Source organism: Nyctereutes procyonoides, unplaced genomic scaffold (assembly GCF_905146905.1).
Source record: "Nyctereutes procyonoides isolate TBG_1078 unplaced genomic scaffold, NYPRO_anot_genome, whole genome shotgun sequence".
Classification (NCBI taxonomy): Eukaryota; Metazoa; Chordata; class Mammalia; order Carnivora; family Canidae; genus Nyctereutes; species Nyctereutes procyonoides.
In genome coordinates, this window is record NW_026575021.1 from 18,880,680 (window position 1) to 18,901,972 (window position 21,293).

The window sequence follows — 21,293 nt, forward strand, 5'->3', positions numbered from 1 at the left end:
CAGAGATTGAGGGCATAAGCAAGGGGAGGAGCAGAAGAAGAGGGAGAAGCTGACTTCCTACTGAGCAGGGAGCCCAACTCAGGCTCAATCCCAGGACCCAAGATCATGACCTGAGCTGAAATCAAGAGTCAGACACTTAACTGACTGAGCCAGCCAGGCACCCTAACGATAAAAATATTAAAAAGCCAACAATGTTATGATTTCATCAATCTTAATTATATTCTTTAAAAGAAAAAAAATTAAGCTTCAAACAGAAAGAAATAGTGTTTATTTGCTATTACAGTTCTTATTTCTGAGAAAGCTAAGTATATTTTGAAAGCACAAATAATTCTGTAACCTGAAATTTCAACTCCAAAAGCAAAGCTGGAATTGATAAAATGTACTCTCACGCAAAGAATTGCCCATTTATCCCACTTGGGGAAAATGGATGTGTGTGTTGTGTATATTTGTATACCCATAATACACATGCTTGACTAATACACAAATGGCTAAAATGGAAAAGGTCAAGCTTTGAAAATTGTTCTTAGAAAATGGATTTATCCAGGCAAATTTGTATGTCAGTCTCTATTTATTTTATATACCATAAGATTGAATACAAACATAAAACCAGTTTTTTCACTTCTGTTCAGAGAGGGCTTTCAGTATGTTTCCTTTAGAATATTCTCAGAAAGAACTGAAGTACAAACCTATAGAAAGTAAGAGTATTTCTATATATAACTCACAGTATAGTTAAAATCATCATACCAGCTCTTTTAAAACCTCATTGCTATGAGTGACTTCCCCTAATTCTAACATCATCAATTCTTGTTTGGGTTTTTCCTCATGTGAATTTTGAATTGTAGGTCCCTGGGCTAACTGATGAGATGCACTTATGATCGCATTGTTTTTAGTTCTTAGGGTGTAGGTTTTCTGGGGCTTTGCTCTTTTTTGGCATACCTGGAGATGAAAAGCATCTTGGAAAGCATGATGAAAATTCTCATTGAGGAAACCATAAATGATGGGATTGATGCTACTGTTGCAAAACGCCAGCCAGTGTGCAAAAGGGTAGATGTAGATGTTGATGACCCGCAGTTCATTTAGAGATAGGTCAGCATAGTCTGACAGCATCATCAGTGTCCACAGAGGCAGCCAAGAGAGAACAAAAAGTAGGGCCACGATCAGGAGCATCTTAATGACCTTCTGCTTCTTCTTGGACTCCATGTGCCACTGCTCTTTGTTCTGTTTGCCTATGTGGGGCACCGTCATTTTGAAGAGTGAAATTCCAATCCTTCCATACATGATGACAATGAGGGACAGGGGAGCTAGGTAGATGTTGGCAAACAGCACAGTGGTGTAGATCTTCCTCATTTCTTGATTTGGCCAGTCTTCCCGGCACCAGTAGACTGGATTGGTTTTATTTTGGGAGTTGAGTCTCACTAGGTAATGTTTTTCTTCTTGTACATGTAACATTATTGCAGATGGGGACATAATGACAATGGCCAGGACCCAGATGATTACAATAATGATAAATGCTGTCTTGATAGTGAGCTTTGGCTTAAAAGGGTAGACAACACACCGGAACCTGCAATTAAAGGCAACTATCAGTGGAACACTGCCTTATAACTTCTAACCAAGTTGTGAATTAAATTTCATTCTCTCACATTCCCCTCAAAAACCTTGAAAGTTATGATTTGCAACAGAGAGGCATTCATTGGTATTTTTTGGTAACTGATATAAATTTCAACTCAAAGTATGAATATCTTTATTATAGTTATTATTATAGTATTTTTATATCTTATAGTATCTTTATTATATTATTTTATATCTTATAGTATCTTTATTATATTATTATTATAGTATTAATATACTATTAATAATAATTATTATATTAATAATAATTAAAGTAACCATTAATATTATTAATATTAATAGCAATGATTACTATTAATAATAAAAGTGACCATGGTATCTAGCATATATTGAACGTGAATATTTAGTATTCTGTCCCAGATTCTCTTTCATTGGTTTGCATTAATTTTCTCCTTAAGGTTCCCCACTTAAAAGAGGGCAAAATAGGCTTAGAAAGGGTAAAAAAAAATCTTTCCCACAAGTACACATGATTTTAACACAAGTAGTCCATTTTGTTAAACTCTCCTTCATGACCTTCTATGCTCGGTCAGTTGAACATTAACAAGGATGACATAAACAGAAGCTTGAGCGATGACACAGAGGCACCCATCCAAACCACAGAATTATGAGAATTGCTTAAGCATTATTGTTTCAAGCCACTAAAGTGTTTGGGTGGCTTGATTCACAGCTGTAATAGTCTGAGAGTTCCCATTATGAATTCTGATTATGTGCCTTCCAGATGTTCTATGTCCTTTGGTGAGCATGGAAATTCAGTATCAGTATGTAGAATAACCCTGATTTCATTTTACTGCAGTTTTGCTATTGTGAGTCTTGGTGTTATTATTCATACTCACTATGATAATTATAATGATACCATATACAACTGTATAATATTTTATATTTTTCAGAGTACTATCAATCACCTACTTAATCTTGGGTTGTTGTAATTATCCTGTGAAATGGAAATATGAAAATTACTACTTTCCAGATCTGAAGATAAGAAGACTTAAAGCTTTTTAGTGGCTTACCAGCAGTTCCATATTTATCTGACATATCTTCATATACTAATTAACTTGAACGTTGATGGCTCTGTTGTCCTTTATTGCATATGTAAGGTCTGCTGCCTTAACCTCCAAGTGTTCTTTTAGTCTTCTAATTAATGAGTTCCCCATCTACTCACCCTTAAATTATAGATAACTTCATGGGCACAGTTCTAGTTATCTTGCTCTTTTTGTAAGTCAACTATTGGGGCTTCACATATTTTTTTTTCATTTATTCAACAAATACATGTATTCAGAGAGGCAAAGATAAACACATCAGGAAATGCTCTCTGCCAGGAAACAGTCAATGAAAATATTATGCAATTATGCTAAAGTCATGGTAGAGTTTAGACTTAGCCACTGCATTAGTCAGGGTTCTCTAGGGAAACAAAGCCAAAAGTATGTATAAATATCTAGAAAGATATTTATTTTAAGGGATTGGCTTATGCAGCTATGGAAGTTGAGAAGTCCCAAGATCTGCAGTTGGCAAAATGGAGACCCAGGAGAGCCAATGGTATAGTTCCAGTTCAAATCTGAGGGCTTGAGAATAGGACAACCACTGATACACATTCCAATCCAAAAGCCATCAGGCTCCAACCCCAGAAGAGCTAATTGTTGTATTTTGAGTCTGAGGCAGAAAAAGACTCATGTCTCAGCTCAGCAGGAGGAGTTCTCTCTTACTTGCAGGAAGGTCAATCTTTTTTTTTTCTTTTTTTTTAAGGTCAATCTTTTGTATTTGGGCCTTCAACTAATTGAATAAGGACCACCCATGTTAGGGAGGGCAATCTTTTATTCAGTCTATTGATTCAAATGTTTATCTCATCAAACACACCTAGAATAATGTTTGACCAAATATCTAGGCATCCCATGCACAGTCCATTTCACACATAAAATTAATCACCACAACCAGTTAGGGAAAAAAATCCCAAGTATTCTATCTCAAGTCTTGTTCTGGACCAGTGAGCACCCAGAAGTGATGGGATTTGAAGAGTAACTAGAGGTTTAAGAGAGAAGGAAGGTTCAAGGATAAATCTTAAGATTTTCATTTAGATTGGGTTTGTGATCCTGACATTCACCGATGGGAAAATGAGAAAAGGAGCTTTTAAAGTTTTCTTTGTGGAGGACCGGTAGGAATGAAATTTGAATTCTGGGTCAGTTTATTTTGAGGTGCTTGTTGTTGGATGTGCAGGTGAAGTTATTCAGGAGGTATTTTGAACATAAATATGAAATTTAAGAGAAAGAATCTAGAGAAATAGTTTTGGGAAATTTTTTGTAGTTTGGCTTCCTCTAAGAGCTAACCCTAAGAAAGGCATTTAGGCGCCAGTTTCTCAAATAGAGATGAAGGTATGATTTTAAAACAAGTTCAATTTGGGGCACCTGGGTGACTCAGTCAGTTAAGCATCTGCCTTTGCCTCAGGTCATGATCTCAGGGTCCTGGGATCAAGCCCCATATCAGCTCCCTGCTCAGCAGTGGGTTTACTTCTCTCCCCCCCCCCCCCCCCGTAATCACTCTTGTTCTCACACTCTCTCGAATAAATAAAAATCTTAAAAAAAAAAAAAGTTCAAATTCTTTAACATACCTTCCAAAGGCCATTGAGTATGGAATGGCCTTAGTAACACTTCCTTTTTTTTTTTTTTTTTTTTAAGATTTATTATGTATTCATGAGAGACACACAGAGAGAGGCAGAGACACAGGCAGAGGGAGAAGCAGGCTCTCCTGCAGGGATCCCAGGGGATCCCAGGACCTGGGATCACGTCCTATGCCAAAAGCAGATGCTCAACCACTGAGCCACCCAGGCGTCCCTGTGACTCAATTCTAATGAGAAGGATGCAGAAGGGACACTGTGTGACTTTCACTACCACTCTCTCTTAGGACACACCTGTGAGAAGATCAGCTACCTTGAAGCTGCCATGCTGTGGAGACCATATGGGGCCTGAGAAGCCCCAGTTCTTTGTCCTAGATGTTCAAGTCTTCTCAGTCTGGGCACCAAATAAGAGAAAGACATCATTCCTGGCCTTGGAGCTGCCCCTTTAGTGCCAAGTGGAGCAGAGATGAGGTATATTTCTCCAATTGGTGAAGCTGCCCTCATCATAGATTTGAAAGCACCATGAGGCACTAAGTGGCTTGTTTTGGGAGGTGCCTTGTTATACTGCAATAGATAACTGAAACCATAGAGAAATGATACACGGATGGGAAGGCAGGAAGCAAAGGCTGTGTCATATCATAGCAGGTGACCATATTTTCATCACTTTATAAAAGTCCTAAAACATGACAGATACGGATGACATTTTTTTTGGTAGGTCTATTTAATCCTAATCCTATTCCATTTTATTCAGAAATCCTAATGTTGTTATGTATCCTTTCTGTCAATGTATTTATGCTTTTACAATATTAGTCTGCATCTAAAACATTTTAAATTCTATATTATGGCCCTATATTATATGTATCATTCTACAGCTTTGAGATTGTGTGCTTTTGAAATTTATGCATCTTAGTATATACATTGATCTAGTTCCTTAATTTTAGCCACCATATAGTTAATAAATATAGTACAATATACTTATTATTTTAACCTTACTTTTTAAAATGAAATCTCTGTTTAAGAGGCATACTAGTAACAGCGAAAAAGAAATTCAGGGATATTTAATACTAAATGTGATGTGACAGTAAACCTGATAAGCTCAAGACTCAAGTAGAAAATGCAAAGGATATTAGTTTTTTAATTCATTGTAGAGATAACATAAATAATCGTAAAATTAAGGTATAGTATTACAAATTTAGGACAAAATAGTAGCACCATTACTAGTATAAAGTAAATATTAGTATGAATTAGTATGCAAAAAACTAATAGTAACAGGATGTAGTAAACTTGGAAATAATTAGCTGCCAAATTTCAATGTAAAAAAGGTATCTTTGGCATTTGGTGGTTAGCATATATCGTAAATTCTGTTCTCTTTACTTGGAAACCAAAATGCCAGATCTATAGGATGGGTTCTTTTTCTATTGAAAATAGAATCTACCAAGTTTTTTTTTATATCAACAGTTCTATTGCATTTCACGTTTTTTCACCACACTCTATCCTGTGTGTGTGTGTGGGGGGGTCGTGTTGTTGATTGCTTGTTTTTTGTCTTGTTTTGTTTTGTTTTGTTTTTTTCCTTTTCTTCACTTGGGGATATAGCCTTCAGGTAATTGTTCAGTTTCCCTCTCAAATCTAATTGTCATCGCCACTGCTTTACATCCACTCCCATGTAGGTTGTTACAAAAGTTGAACTGTTCTTCCTTTCTCCAATCTTGCACAACTCCAAACCTTTTCTACCTGTTTTTCTAAAATGAAACTCTAGTCATTATTCCCTTGTATAAAAAAACTTCAGTAGCTCCCTGCTGTCTTCAAGACAAATGGAGGACAGGCCCACAAACAACCCATTTGCCTCTTTATGTGCCATTCCACCCTCCCATGATCTAGCTAGCCTGCCTCTCTGCATTTATCTTGACAAGTATCCTACTATTTCAAGAGATGCTCCCTCTGTTTCTTCCAAAATTTCTTGAGGGATCAGGTATGACGTCTTCTGTGAACACTTTCTATCCTGAGAGGTAATTTGATCACTCTCTCCTTTGTACAATTGTTATATTAGTATTACTTGTAAGTATTTGTTAATGTGTCTATCTGCCTCTACCAGAGTGTGGACATCTTTAGGTAGCACTTTGTCTAATTTGTTTTAGATGATATACAGCCCAGCACAGTACAGGCATACCTCAACACTATGTGAAGATGAATGTATTAGTAAATTCTCTCTTAAAATCTGGATGAAATTTGATTTATTTCACCACATTTCCACCATTGGAAAATTCAAGATCCTAGTGAAAACTAGTATAACTATGATGTTAAAGACTTTGTGTCCCCCCCCGCCCAAATTCGTACCTGGAATAAGGGTTAAGGTTTTAATCCCGACTGCATGGTATTAGGAGGTAGGACCTTTTGGAGGTAATTAGGTTCAGATAAGATCAAGAGAGTGCGGTCCTTATTATGGGATTAGTGACCTTTTAAAAAGAGGAGACCAGAGCTCAAGGCTCCAAAGAGAAGATGGCCTTCTGCAAACCTGGAAAAGGTTTCTCACCAGACTCAGAGGCTACTAGTATCCTGACATTGAACTGCCCAGTCTCCAGAACTGTGAGAAATAAATTTCTGTTGTTTCAGCCATGCAGTCTATGGTATCTTGTTATAGCAGCCCAAACTAAGATATATATCATTCCTATTTATTTAATTTTAAAATATGAAAATTTTGGTAGTCTTATTAATCTTAAAAGAGTAGGATATCATATTTTGGACAGACATATCAGATTTAGTAGATTATACATTTTGGTGCTGACTTACCTATCCACAGCTATCGCGACTAAAGTAAAGACTGAAGCCACAACTGAAATCCCCTGGATGAATCCACTGATCTTGCACATTGTGCTTCCAAAGGGCCATCCTGAAAGGGGTATGAAAGAATCTTTGAATGGATCATATATTTTTAAAAATTTCATCCAAAAATATGAACAGAAAGGCATGGATATCAAGACTGATAAAACTATTTCCTAAATGATATCCAGGGAACAATCAGTGTTTCCCATTATTTTCATTAATTTCTCCAGATCTCTTTTTAGTATATTAATAATAGTATCAGAACTTATATAGTAGTATCTTTTAACTTATCTAATCCCCTAAACAGGCTTTTGAAGGCTTTATTCTCCTCCTCATGATATAGATTAGGCAGCAAATATACAAATATCACATACCTTGCCACAGCTAGTTAGAGGCATATTTAGGATTTCAACCCCAACCTAAACCATTATCCCTTATGTAATAAATCCCTTTAAATGAATAAGACAGGAAGAAAATTGGTTTTATAACTTGGAAATATAGCCCATAAATTATGAGTAACAGGAGTTATATGTAGAATAAATAAAATTAGTATCTATTCATATATAATGCAATGAGACAATTAACCTCAGAGGTACAGTGTTATAGAGTGAATGTTTGTGCCACCCCCTCACACACCAAATTCATAAATTGAAGCCTTATGCCCTAATATATTTGGAGGGAGTGACTTTAGAAAGTATATATTTTAGATAATACTTTAGGGTGGTGCCCACATGATGAGATTAATGCCATTAGAAGAGGAGGAAAAGACAGAGCTTTCCTGTCTATGAACATGCCCTCAGGAAAGACCAAGTGAGCACACAGCAAGAAGGTGGCTGTCTACAAACCAAAAAGAGGACCCTTGACAAGAACCTGACCATGCTATCACCTTGATTTCGGACTTGTAGCCTCTGATATGGTAAGGAAATAAATGTCTGTTGTTTAAGCCACCTGCTCTATGGTATTTTGTTATAGTAGCCCAAGCTAACTAAAACATACTTTGAGAATAAAGAGCACTTTGCATGAACAAAAGTAGTCTATTTGAATTACTGTCTAATCAAACCTCATTTACTGTAATGTTTATAAAAGAAATAGAACAGGTTGATATAACCACCCATCTGCTATTACAGGGAAGTAATAATATTCTTTCACTAGCAACTATTCTAGTTTCACAAGACAAATTTTAAAAATCTGAGAAATATGCAACATTAATTTTTTTAAAAAGATCATACAATTTATTTGTAAAAAATATATTTACCTAATTTAAAATATTCCCAATAATCTAAATAATCCAAGAATATATATATAAAAAAACAAACATTTTGTCATCTATCCAGACCATTTTATTTTTAATTTTTTTAAAGGATTTTATTTATTTATTCATGAGAGACACAGAGAAAGAGAGGCAGAGACATAGGCAGAGAGAGAAGCAGTCTCCATGCAGGGAGCCCAATGAGGGACTTGATCCCGGGACCCCAGGATCACACACTGGGCCGAAGGCAGGCTCTCAACTACTGAGCCACCCAGGCGTCCCTATCCAGACCATTTTAATATGGATGCTTGAGTGACTGTACCGAATAAAAACCAAGAGAGTGCATGTTTACTAGGGAAAAGAGAACTCAAATAGAATATAAAGCTGAGAAAATAACACAACTGGCTGAATTATGAGTAAATGTAACCAGATGCCATTTGGTTTTCCCCTGGCCAGTGAAAGGATTACTCTTTCAGGAGGTGGAAGCAAAGGGCCTCTAGACTCTGAGTGATCAGGTGCAGGTGGAGTGGATATCACAATGATACACAAGGGTTAAGTAAAAGTATATGCTCTGCATGTAATTCCATTGCCCAGAGACCCACTGAGCTCTGGAATGCAGACTGTATTATGATTCCTGTGGCAATAGATCAGAGAATTTTACTTCCGGGAAATGTGATCTTTCCAAGAAAGATCTGCACTGATGTGCAGAATTTGACAGTTGTGAATTTCCCGATGAATGGCCCAGACTAATGATGCAGAGAGAGTGGGGCTAACCTCAAACCTAAGGCACGCAGAGATCCAAGGCAGCCATACCATGTCTCACTCTGAAACACAAACAGCTAAGTAGCAATTGAAATAAGGGAAACGTCAAATACAGAAGTGACTAAAATGAATAGGAAAAAAGAAACTTGGATGCCTGAGTGACTCAGTGGCTCAATATCTGCCTCCGGCTCAGGGCGTGATCCCGGGATCTGGGATTGAGTCCCACATCGGGTTCCTTGTAGGGGGCCTGCTTCTCCCCCTGCCTATGTCTCTGCCTCTCTCTCTCCCCCTCTCTCTGTGTCTCTCATGAATAAATAAATAAAAACTTTAAGACAAAAAAAAAAGAGAGAAAAGAAAGTTAAGAGAAAACAAATATAAATCAGGTAGGTGAAAATGAAAAAAATATATTATAAACCTCTAGCCAGATGTATCAACAAAAAAGAAAGGACACAAAATTACAAAGGAAAGAGAAAAAAACCAACACCACAGAAATATAAAAAATTAGAAAATTATGAAAAGCTGTATGACAACAAATTAGACAAACTACAAGAAATGGATAAATTCCTAGAAACATATAACCTACCAAAACCAAAACAGGAAGAAATAGAAAATCTGAACAGAATCAGTAATCACAAACTCCCAACAGAAGTCCAGGACCAAATATTTACTCTCCTCAAACTATTCCAAAAAATAGAGAAGGAAGGAAACCTTCCAAATTCATTGTATGGGGCCAGCATTACCCTAATGCCAAAACCAGATAAAGACACTATTAAAAGAGAGAGAGAGAGAGAGAGAGAGAGAACTACAAGCCAATATCTCTGAAGAACACAGATGTAAAAATCCTCAACAAAATACTAGTAAATGGAATCTAACAATACATAAAAAAAATTATCCACCACAATTAAGTGGGATTTATTCCTAAATTGCAAGAGTGGTTCAATATTCACAAATCAATCAATGTGGTATATCACATCAACAAGAGAAAGGATAAAAACCATATGTTCATTTTGATAGTGGCAGAAAAAGCATCTGACAAGATTCAACATCCATTCATGATAAATACCTTCAACAAAGTAGGGTTTAGAGGGAACATACTTCAACATAATAAAGACCATATATGAAAAGCCCACAGCTGATATCATCCTTAATGAGGAAAACTAAGAGCTCTTCTCCTAAGATCAGGAATAAGAGAAAGAGGTCCACTCTCATCACTTTTATTATTTTATTTTTATTCAGCATAGTACCATAAGTCCTAGCCAGAGCAATCAGACAACAAACAGAAATAAAATAAAATCAGTAAGGAAGAAAGAAGTAAAACTGTCACTATTAAAAAAAAAAAAAACTGTCACTACTTGCAGATGACCTGATACTCTAGACTGAAAATCTGACTCTGCCAAAAAAACTGCTAGAACTGATACACAAATTCAGTAAATGATATAAAATCAATGTACAGATATCTTTTGCATTTCTATACACTAGTAATGAAACTGCAGAAAGAGAAATTAAGAAAACAATCCCATTTACAATTGTATCAAAAATAAGATTACCTAGGAAGAACTCTAACTGAAAAGGTTAAAGACCTACACTCTAAAAACTATAAAACACTGATGAAAGAAATTGAAGAGGACACAAAGAAATGAAAAGACATTCCCTGCTTATGGATAGAAGGACGAATATTGTTAAAATGTCTATACTCTGAATCCCTATCAAAATATAAACAAGCATTTTTCACAGAACTAGAACAAATAATCCTAAAATTTGTATGGAACCACAAAGGACCTCAAATAACCAATCTTGAAAAAGAAAAGCAGAACTGAAGGCATCACAATTCTGGACTTCAAATTATATTATAAAGCTGTAGTAAGCAAAACGGTATTGTACTAGCACAAAAATAGGCACATAGTTCAATGAAACAAAATAGAAAATCCAAAAATAAACCCACAACTATATGGTCAATTAATCTACAACCAAGCAGGAAAGAATATCCAGTGGGAACAAAGTCTTTTCAACAAAGTGTGTTGGGAAAACTGGACCATTTTCTTATGCCATATACAAAAATAAATTTGAAATGGATTAAAGACCTGAAACCATAAAAATCCTAGAGAGAACACAGACAGTAACTTCTTATAGCAACTTTTTTCTGGATATGTCTCCAGAAGCAAAAGAATACAAACAAACACTATTGGAACTTTATCAAAATAAACTTTGCATGGTGAAGGAAACAATCAACAAAACTAATAAAAGGCAACCTATGAGATTGGAGAAGATACATAAAGAACTTAACTCAATATCCAAATCCAAATAATCATATTAAAAAATGGGCAGAAGATATGAACAAACATTTCTCCAACGACAACATACAGGTGGCCAATAGATGTATAAAAAGATGCTCATCAGCACTTGCCATCAGGGAAACAGCCCAAGTGTCCATTGACTGATAAATGGGTAAAGGAATTGTGTGTGTGTGTGTGTGTGTGTGTGTGTGTGTGTGTGTGTGTGTTGTAAGATATTATTTGGCCACAAAAAAAAAAAAAAGAATGAAATCTTACCATTTGCAACTACATGGGTGGACCAAGAGAGTATAGTGCTAAGTGAAGTAAGTCCATCAGAAAAAGATGAATACCCATACGATTTCGTGCCTATGTGAAATTTTTATAAGATTTTTATTTACTTATTCATGAGAGACACACACACACACACAGAGAGAGAGAGAGAGAGAGGCAGAGGGAGAAGCAGGATCCATGCAGGAAGCCTGACCTGGGACTCAATCCCAGGACTCCAGACCATTCCCTGGGCTGAAGGCAGGTGCTAAACTGCTGAGCCACCCAGGGATCTCCATGCCTATGTGAAATTTAAGAAACAAAACAAACTAGCAGAGGAAAAAGGAGAGAGGCAAAACAAGAAACAGACTCTTCACTATAGAGAACTAATGGTTACCAGAGGGTAAGTGGGTAGGAGGATGGGTTAAATAGGTTATGGAGATTAAGGAGTGTGCTTGGCATGATGAGCACCAAGTAATGTATGTAAAATTTTTTAATAAATTTATTTTTTATTGGTGTTCAATTTGCCAACATATAGAATAACACCCATTGCTCATCCCATCAAGTGCCCCCCTCAGTGCCCGTCACCCAGTCATCCCCATCCCCTGCCCACCTCCCCTTCCAACACCCCTAGTTTTTTCCCAGAGTTAGGAGTCTCTCATGTTCTGTCTCCCTTTCTGATATTTCCCACTCATTTTTTCTTTCTCGTTTATTCCCTTTCACTATTTTTTATATTCCCCAAATGAATGAGAACATGCACTGTTTGTCCTTCTCTGATTGACTTACTTCACTCAGCATAATACCCTCCAGTTCCATCCACGTGGAAGCAAAGTGGGTGTCATTTCTAATGGCTGAGTAATATTCCATTGTAATGTATGTAATTTTTGAATCACTATACTGTACATTTGGAAGTAATATAACAGCTGGAATTAAAATAAAAAGATAAACCTCAGAGATATAACACATTGTATGGATGAAATGTTCATGATAGTTTAAGAAACACACAGAAAATAAAAATAGCTCAAATAATTTAAAATATGACAACAGAAATGTAGACTTCAATATAATATCTGGAAAGAAAATTAAGAAAATCTTTGAAAATAGAACAATAAGGAACAGAAAATGGAAAAGATATTTAAAAAGTCAATCTAAAAAAAAAAAAGTCAATCTAGAGCCTCCAATATCTGACTAGCATGAATTGAAAAAAATAAAATGAAGAGAATTATACAAGAAAATTCCCAAAAATTAAGTGGCATTCTATTCTTGATTGAAAGGATCTGGTTTGTTTCCAACACAATAAATGAAAAATAAAAAGACTAATCCAAAGAATAATTGCCTGAAATTCAGAGCACTATAGATAAAGAGAAGCCCTGAGAGTTTTCAGGAAAAACAAAACAAAACAAAATGCAAATCAGGATAAAAGAAACAAGAGTCTAATGTTAATAGATTTTTCAGCAGTAATATCAGGTTTCTCTGTAGTAACAATAAAGACATTTCCATTAAAATTTTGAGGGGAAAAATGTCCAGCCTTGAATACTTTATACCGCTATCTATAATCAAATATTAGGGCAGAGTAAAGATAATTGCAGACTAGATCTCAAGTGATTTTATTTATTTATTTATTTATTTATTTACTTATTTATTTATTTATGTCAAGTAAGCCTTTATGTTTTCGATCTTTTACAATGCAGATATTTTTAATGGATGACAATATATCTGCATCATAAACTTTGCCTTTAGACAAGTGATTTTTTAAATATTAATGCACGCTTTCTCAGGGAAGCGTTAGAGAAATAAACCATAAAGGAATATATAGGCTTCAAAAACGGGATTGAGCATGAAGAGAGGTGAAGAGAATTGCTAGAGTCTCAGTGAAGGGACATCCCAGAGCAACAGCTCCATGCCTGAAGAGCAAGATGTCTGAATAGAAATAAAAGGTTAAAGAGCACCAGGAGGGAAGATCTCCAGAAAAAGAAAAAAAGAAAAAAATGCAATCCGCAGGTTGCCTGATATATCTGAAGGTATTTACAAGAACTTAACGCGTCTGGGAGAGAATTTGAGGATATATGACTTATAAACAGTACATACTCCAAACTAAGCAAATCAAAATATGATGCTTTTATTAAATCCAAGAAAACATTTCATAAGAAAGAAATTGATATCCTACCACTCTACCTGCCTCAGTAGGGCTAAGACGCATATAATAATAGGAATGTACACTCTGCATACTGACTTAACTAGAAATTATAATTACATTGGGAAAATGAGAGGAAGCAAATAATGTGAAGGTGTATTTGTATGTCTATATAAATGCATCTGATTGCGTTTCTACACAATTCCAGCCAAACCTGCTTTCTCAGCTTCACTTTTGGCAGTATCTGACAGTTGCTATGGATTTATGTTCTTTTGTTCTATGTCATTTCAGTGGAGTCTGGTGAGGGAAACTACCTCTTGCGGTAGGAGATATTTAGTACAACTAAAGTGCATCTCCCACAGTGTGAACAAAAAACATTACGGTGGAAACATGTTGCTTAGAAATATGAGAGTAACTACCAAAGATAAAGGCAAGATGCTGAATGTGACTGCCTCCTGTGAATGGAAAGGGTAATAATGTGTATGGAGAAGTTGAGATAATACTTTCATTGTAAATATTTATGGGGGGGGACTGAGAACATTTCTTACTGGCAAAAATGTTTCTTGAGAGCAATAACAATAACTTGAATCAATTTTTTCATTTCTTTGGCTTAATAGAGTACCTTAAAAATGTACATTTTTGATAATTTTGTTTTAAATGCTAGACCTCACAAAAAATGCAGAATCTATGAGTACAGATGCTAGAAGAGGCACTCTAAGACTCTCCCTGGCTCCCACTCCATAGAAAAGAAGGAAAAAGAAGTCAACTCTAAAGAGAAACCTCTTATTCTTCACTAAACACATCCTGAATACTATGAAAAGCTAAGAACTATCATAGGGCTCATGCTGTTCTAAATATTTTTGATATCATTTTTTCTGTTAAAATTTTTTAATTAAATTAAATTATTAAATTAAATTAAATTAACATATCCTGTATTATTAGCTTCAGAGGTAAAATTTAGTGATTCATTGGTTGCATACAACACCCAGTGCTCATTACTTCAAGTGCCCTCCTTAATGCCCATCACCCAGTTACCCCATCCCCCCACCCACCTCCTATCATTTTTTCTTATACTGATTTGGAATATATCTTGAATACTGTTCATTAATTAATACAACAAATACTTATTAAGAAGGTACTTATGTACCAATATTGTTCTGGGAGCTGGGGATTCACTGCCCCTGCACTTCTAGAGTATATAATGTAGTAATGCAAGCCAGAAGGACTGTAGGCTAGTACTCTAACAGCTACAACGTGAAGTTACTAATGTTGCATATGTACATTACCACTGACAAACTACCACTTTTTGAGAAATCAGGGACTGCTGCTCCATCTTCCCTCAAAAACTATTGGAAATCTCCCTAGCTAACCACAAGAGGGCCTCAATACCTGTTTGTTAGAGTGAAGAAATTGTATCACCGGAAACCAGACTTAACCAGTTTCTTGAGCTTTACAGTGTATAATATTACCAATAATATTCCTACCACATTATATGTGCCCTGAACTATATCAAGAAAATTCAAAGTCTTCAGTAAGAAACGATAGATCTGATTCTCTGATGACCTTCAGTGAATTCTCTGTAAAAATGAATCTCTACTCTTCATCTCTGTCACTTGCTTTATTTTTACCCCTACTTCTTATTATTCTCAACTACTTATGCTATATCTATTGGTTTATTGTCTCTCTCCTCTCTTAGAATGTAGAAGCTGTGAGGGCAGTTACCTGGAGCAGTTCTTGGAATTCCATAAATATTTGCAAATGAATAGATGGCTCTGCCAGGTGCAGGGATAGGGGACAGACATTTCCTCCCGTTATCCTTGCACTGCACACAAATCAGCATACCTGCTATAATATTGTCCAGCAGCGTGATAGACATACAAAATATGCCAACCAATAAATCACTTATTGCCCGGTTCAAGATAAAGAGATTAGTGACTGTGTGCATATGTTTGTGCTTCATTACAGTAAAGCACACCACCGTATTTCCCACCATACACAGGAAGAAGATCAGAAAGTAGGAAATAATGAAGATTGCTGCCACTTGAGGCTGGTGAAGATAGTAGTCCACATAGGTAATGTTGATTCTTTCTTTTGTGGTGAGTTCTTCTTCCTAGTCATTTTGCTCAGTGCAGAATGGCTAAAAACAAGTTGTACTGGAAAAAGGAAGGAAAAAAAAAAGAGAGGAAGAAAAAGGGAAAAAACAAACAAAACAAAAAACAAAGAACAAAAAAACAAAAACAAAAATACAAGGAGGGTTATCCTCTGGTTCTATGTATTGTAAGTCTCTTGACATCCCCTGGAGCTTTCTAGCGCTGCTTGGTGAAGAACTTGCTCTTCCCATGTCCTTCCAGCAGGTTTTCTGGGGGAGGGGCCGCTGTGCTGATTCTCAGGTATGTGCAGGGGGGAGCTGCCCCAGCCCCTGCCAGGTGCAGGGCTTAGAGCTGTTTATCATGTTGGGCCCCTGTTTCCTGGCAGCCCTGCTCCCTCCCAGGCACAGAGTGACACCAGGAGGGACACCACCACTGGCAGCGGCCAGCTCTCCAGGCTGGAGTCAGCTCCTGCAGTAATCACCAGTCTCCCAGTCCGCACTGGCCTGGTTGCTCCAGGGGTGGGGGCGCTGACCTGCACAGCTGGAGGGCACCCAGCTGCAGGAGCGTCCTCGCTGCCCTGTGCCCTCCCCGCCTACACCTGTCCCGGGGTGGGGCACAGGATCGTAGGCTGTGTCCCCCGACACCCTGGGCTCTGGGGCCTGCACCGCTGGAATCAGGCTCCGGGCCATGCAGCCCCCTCCGCAGAGCTGCTCCTGAGGCCTCACTGGGTGCGCTCCAGCCCTTCACAGAGCTCGGCCGAGATGTGCAGGGGGCTCTCCCCTGGGCCCCCCTCCTCTGTTAGTGCCCCTGGGAACCTGGGGGCTCCACTGCCCCTCCTGGGGTCCTGTCCAAGTTCCCTGCGAGCACCTTTCCATCCGGGAAGATTGTTAAAGTTCCTGCTTCTCTGGTCCTGGGCTTTCCTGTCCTAGGGGCCCCTCTCCCACTGGATTCTTATTTATTTGTGTGTTTATTTAATTTATTTATTTATTTATTTAATTTGTTTGTTTATTTATTTATTTATTTTTCTGCCTTCCTACCTTGTTAGAAGCGCAGACTCTTCTCTCTGTAGCGTTCCAGCTGTTCTCTCTTTAAGTCTGAGGCCTAATTCATAGGTTTTCATGATGATTTGAAAGTTATCTAGGTAAGTTGGTGTGGACAGGTGACCTGGGGACCTTACTTTTCCACCACCTTGCCCTAGCCCTCGAAAATTTACTTTTTGAAGCACAGAATGTGGAATGATGATAATACATTATCTGAGCAGAATTATAACATATTAAGTTAGATATCAAATTCGTATATAAAATATGAAGTTAGAAATTAAGCACAAATGACCTAACCTTATTTTTGTGGATCAAAATATTTCAATAATTTAGAAGGTAAAAATTCAGACATTAGGCTTGTGCTAAGGTTGCTAACTTTACAAAAAAATTCAAATATAATATGTTTTGCAATAGTCTTAATCTTGTTATTTATTATCATGTCCTTTTATTCATTTTTAATACTTCAATTTTTATTGATTTTAAATATTTGAATATGGTTGACACACATGTTGCATTAGTTTCAGGTGTACAACATAGTGATTCAACTTCTCCATGTTATACTGCACTCACCAGAAGTACCACTACCATCTGTCACCATGCAACACTATTACATCATTGACTATATCTCTTACACTGTGCATTTTATTCCAGTGACTTGTTCATTGCATAACTTGAAGCCGGTATCTCCTATTCCACTTCACTCATTTTGCCAAACTCCCCAGACCTCTCCCCTCTGGCAACCATCAGTTTATTTTCTGTACTTATGGGTCTGATAATGCTTTTTGTTTCTTCATTTGTTTTTTTAGATTTCATATGAGTGAAATCATAGGTAATTTGTTTTTCTTAATCTGACTTATTTCACTTAGCATAATAATAGCTTCTAGGTGCATCCATGTTGTCTCAAATGGCAGTCTCATCCTTTTTTTATGGCTACATAATATCCCATTGCATATGTACTTCCTTATCTATTTGTTTATTAATGGACACTTAGGTTCTTTCATATCTTGGTTATTGTAAATAATGCTGCAGTAAACACAGGGGTTGGGTTTTTTTTTTCCAAACAGAGTTAATTGTGAAACAAATTGATACATCTAAATCATGGAATATTACTTAGCAATAAAAACAAATGAATTATCAATAGATATAATAACCTAGATAAATCTCCAGGGTATTATGCTAAGTGAAAAAAAATCCTTCAATCACAAGCTATATGGTTTCATCTTTATAACAGTCTTGAAATAATATGATTTTGGAATGAGAGAACAGATGAGGAGTTGCCAGGGATTGAGGTGGTACAAATGAGAAAGGAGTAGATGTGGTGATAAAAGTGCAACAAGAGGGATCTTTATGGATGGAAATGTTCTGTGTCTTGACTCTATCAGTGTCAATGTCCTCGTTGTAATATTGTACTATGTAGTTTTTCTAGTTTGAAGCAATTACTATTAAAGTCACTTTAACATTTCTCCATGGTTTTTGTCTGAATAAAGTTTTTAATTTCACATTGATGAATGCCTACATGTAGGACTATTAGGTCATATGGTAAATGTGTATATAGCTATAAGAAATAGCCAAACTGTTTTCCAGAGTAGCTGTACTAAAAGAGTATTCTTGCATAATATATGATTTTAGTTGCTTTGGATTTTTATTAACACTTGGTAAAAAATAGCCATCTTAATAGGTATGTAGAGATATATTGGTGTGCTTTTAATTTGTATTTCCCTAATGATAATGGTGATGAGCATCTTTCCATACGCTTATTTGTTATGTATATATTTTCTTCAGTAATTTTTTGTTTAAATCTTTTGCCAAGCTTTTACTGGATTGCTTTCTTAATATTGATTTTGAGAGATTTTTATTTATTCTGGATAGAAGTCATTTATCAGATGTGCGGTTTGCTAATATTTTCCCCATCTGTGGTTTGCCTTTTCATTCTCTCAACATCGACTTTCGAAGAGCATAAATTCTTAATTCTTATGATGCCAATTTATGAATTTGAACTTTCCTAGCCCAAATCACAAGTATTTCCTTATATTTTCTTCTAGATGTATTTTTCATATATTATTTTATTTCAAATCAATTAGCTAGCATATACTGTATTATTACTTTCAGAGGTAGAATTTAGTGATTCACCAGTTGCATATAACACCCTGTGCTCATTACTTCATGTCCGCTCTATATCTAGAACCATTGTTGGAAGTTTTGCATTTAGGTCTCTGATCCATTTTGAATTAAATTTTGTATCAGGTATGAGGTATGGGTTAATAATCTTTTTAACTTTTTTTTGGCATATTGATATCCTATTGTTCCAGCACTATTAAAGTTTTTAATACAGTTGAAGAACTGGTGAAGCGATGCGCTGAAGTCAATTGACTGTTAAAGAATGCTTCCTGTTACACAGATGTCCAGATGGTGCGATATAACATAAAAATGATGTGACAACATGTAGAAAAATGTCATTTCGGGAAAGGTGTTTAAGAAACCCAAAAGCTGTAATAAGCCCTCTACACTGGTGTTGACAATTCCTAGAAAATAATTGAGAGAAAAAGAATGAACCCGAACTACAGATATCATTAAGTATGAGCTGCTGATAGCAACATGGAAGGTTAGTGTGAACTTTGGGTTATGACGTGAACTTCAAAATTTCTGGGGGCTTTTAAAGGAGGACAGAAGATTCCCTGAATTAATCAATAAATTAATTATAATTTCTATCTAAATCCACACAAGGGTTTCTGTGTGTATGTGTGTGGACATGGACAGGTTTGTTCTAAACTTTATATATGTAGAGGATCTAAAATAGCTAAAACAATTTTAAGAAGGAGGATAAATGGGGAAGGATGCCAAGGCTCTACCTGATGCTAAGGCTTTCTATATAGCTACATTCATAAAAGAAATGTGGTTTTGGTGAAGATATAGATACACAGATCAGTGGAACAGAATAGGGAACACAAAAACAGACCCACAAACACACAAATTCAATAGAATTATGCTGAGTGAAAATGATAGATCTCAAAAAATTTTTATTGTATGATTCCATTTATTTAACATTATTGAAGTGGAGAATAGATTAGTGGTTGCCAGGGTTAAGGGAGGTGGGAGGTGGTTATTGCTACAGAGAGTAGCATGACAGATCCTTGTGATGGAACTGCTCTTTATCCCGACCATTGTGATGGCCAAACAAATCTATATATAAAATTACATAAAACTGAATATATACACCAAGAGTATACAAAACTGGTAAAACTTGGGATTGTATCATTGTCAAATTCCTGTTTGTGGTATTGTATTATAGTTATGCAAGAAGTTACCATTTTGGGAAACTTGGTGAAAGGTGCATGGAATCTGTATGACTTTTTACAACTACAAGTGAATCTACAGTTATCTCAGAATAAAATGTTAAAAAAAGAGGATGGTGCAGAAATGATTTAGACTTATTCATCTTTATTTTTGTAGTTCCTAGTGGAAAAAAATACATTGTATTTCAAATTACTACTGTTTGTATGATAGCCATATGAAAATTTTAGTGATATTATGTATGCAAATCCTCACTTTAAAATAAAATATATAGCTAGTAAGCATAATCAATATTTATTACAAACCAGCAGTGGCAATTAAGAAATAAGAACATGATTTTTGAAATTATGTTTTAGTGATGGGTAAGACAGACTTATATTGAAGAACTCCAAAGAGCTAAAGCACAATAATTTATGCCTGATAACCCATGACACGTCTTATAGAACAAACATATGAGATAACACAAGTATACATTATAAAAGATTGGATACCATTATTCCCTAATTTATATTCACTTTTTAAATATAAGAATGGCTCCAGCAAAGTAAAGAATAAATATTCCTCAATATACCACTCCAAAGCACTTACAACATAAATGACTTTTAAATCTCTATATGGAATTGAAAATTAAACCAAATTTACTTTCACTTTATCTGAGTAAAATATCTTCTGAAGCAGAGCTATTTTTTTATAAGAATATGTTAGTTAGTACTGGTTCCCTGAGCGCCAATATATATGAAAGAACTACCACAGCAAAATGGGCTACCGGAACCAAGTGAAAATGAAAGCCCTGTGGAAAGTTTGGCCTCAATTATCAGGACCCTTGTGCTAAGAGATTTGATGATTCCCAATGAAGCTGTTACCTGAGCAGAGAGCAACTTTAATGAGGGTTCTAAGAAGGTGCCTATTACAATGTGTAACACTTTCAGTTCCAGTGTTAAAGGCTGGCAAAATATACAACCTTTTAGGGGTGTTAATTAATAATTCACCTCTTTTAAAGAATTTCATTTATATCAGGACTAAAATCATGAGTGGAATAAAAGTTTTGTATTGCCCTCACTGAAGGTCATCTGGAAAGAGCAGCAAGAGACCTCAATTATTTGTGTGTGGTGTGAGAGTGGTTGAATGTTTGT

The 21,293-nt window shown here is 36.1% G+C and overlaps 1 protein-coding gene across 1 annotated transcript; it reads right to left on the minus strand.

The window, feature by feature from the left end:
- Positions 1 to 738: 738 nt before the first annotated feature.
- On the minus strand, positions 739 to 16,518 carry NPFFR2 (neuropeptide FF receptor 2). The gene is made up of 4 exons (XM_055340064.1): positions 16,362 to 16,518; positions 15,582 to 15,827; positions 7,022 to 7,121; positions 739 to 1,561 (listed from the first exon to the last, which is right to left on the minus strand). The coding sequence occupies exons 1-4, from the start codon at positions 16,516 to 16,518 to the stop codon at positions 739 to 741; spliced, it is 1,326 nt and encodes a 441-aa protein (XP_055196039.1).
- Positions 16,519 to 21,293: the final 4,775 nt, after the last annotated feature.

What these genes read in the sequence shown, in the direction of transcription:
- NPFFR2 (XM_055340064.1), bottom strand. Translation starts at nt 16,518, where the DNA reads ATGGCCCGGAGCCTGATTCCAGCGGTGCAGGCCCCAGAGCCCAGGGTG. An exon ending in GGTGCCCTCCAGCTGTGCAG is followed by an intron (nt 15,828 to 16,361) that starts GTCAGCGCCCCC and finishes TCACCACAAAAG; the next exon opens with AAAGAATCAACATTACCTAT. An exon ending in GCTGGACAATATTATAGCAG is followed by an intron (nt 7,122 to 15,581) that starts GTATGCTGATTT and finishes TACCCCTTTCAG; the next exon opens with GATGGCCCTTTGGAAGCACA.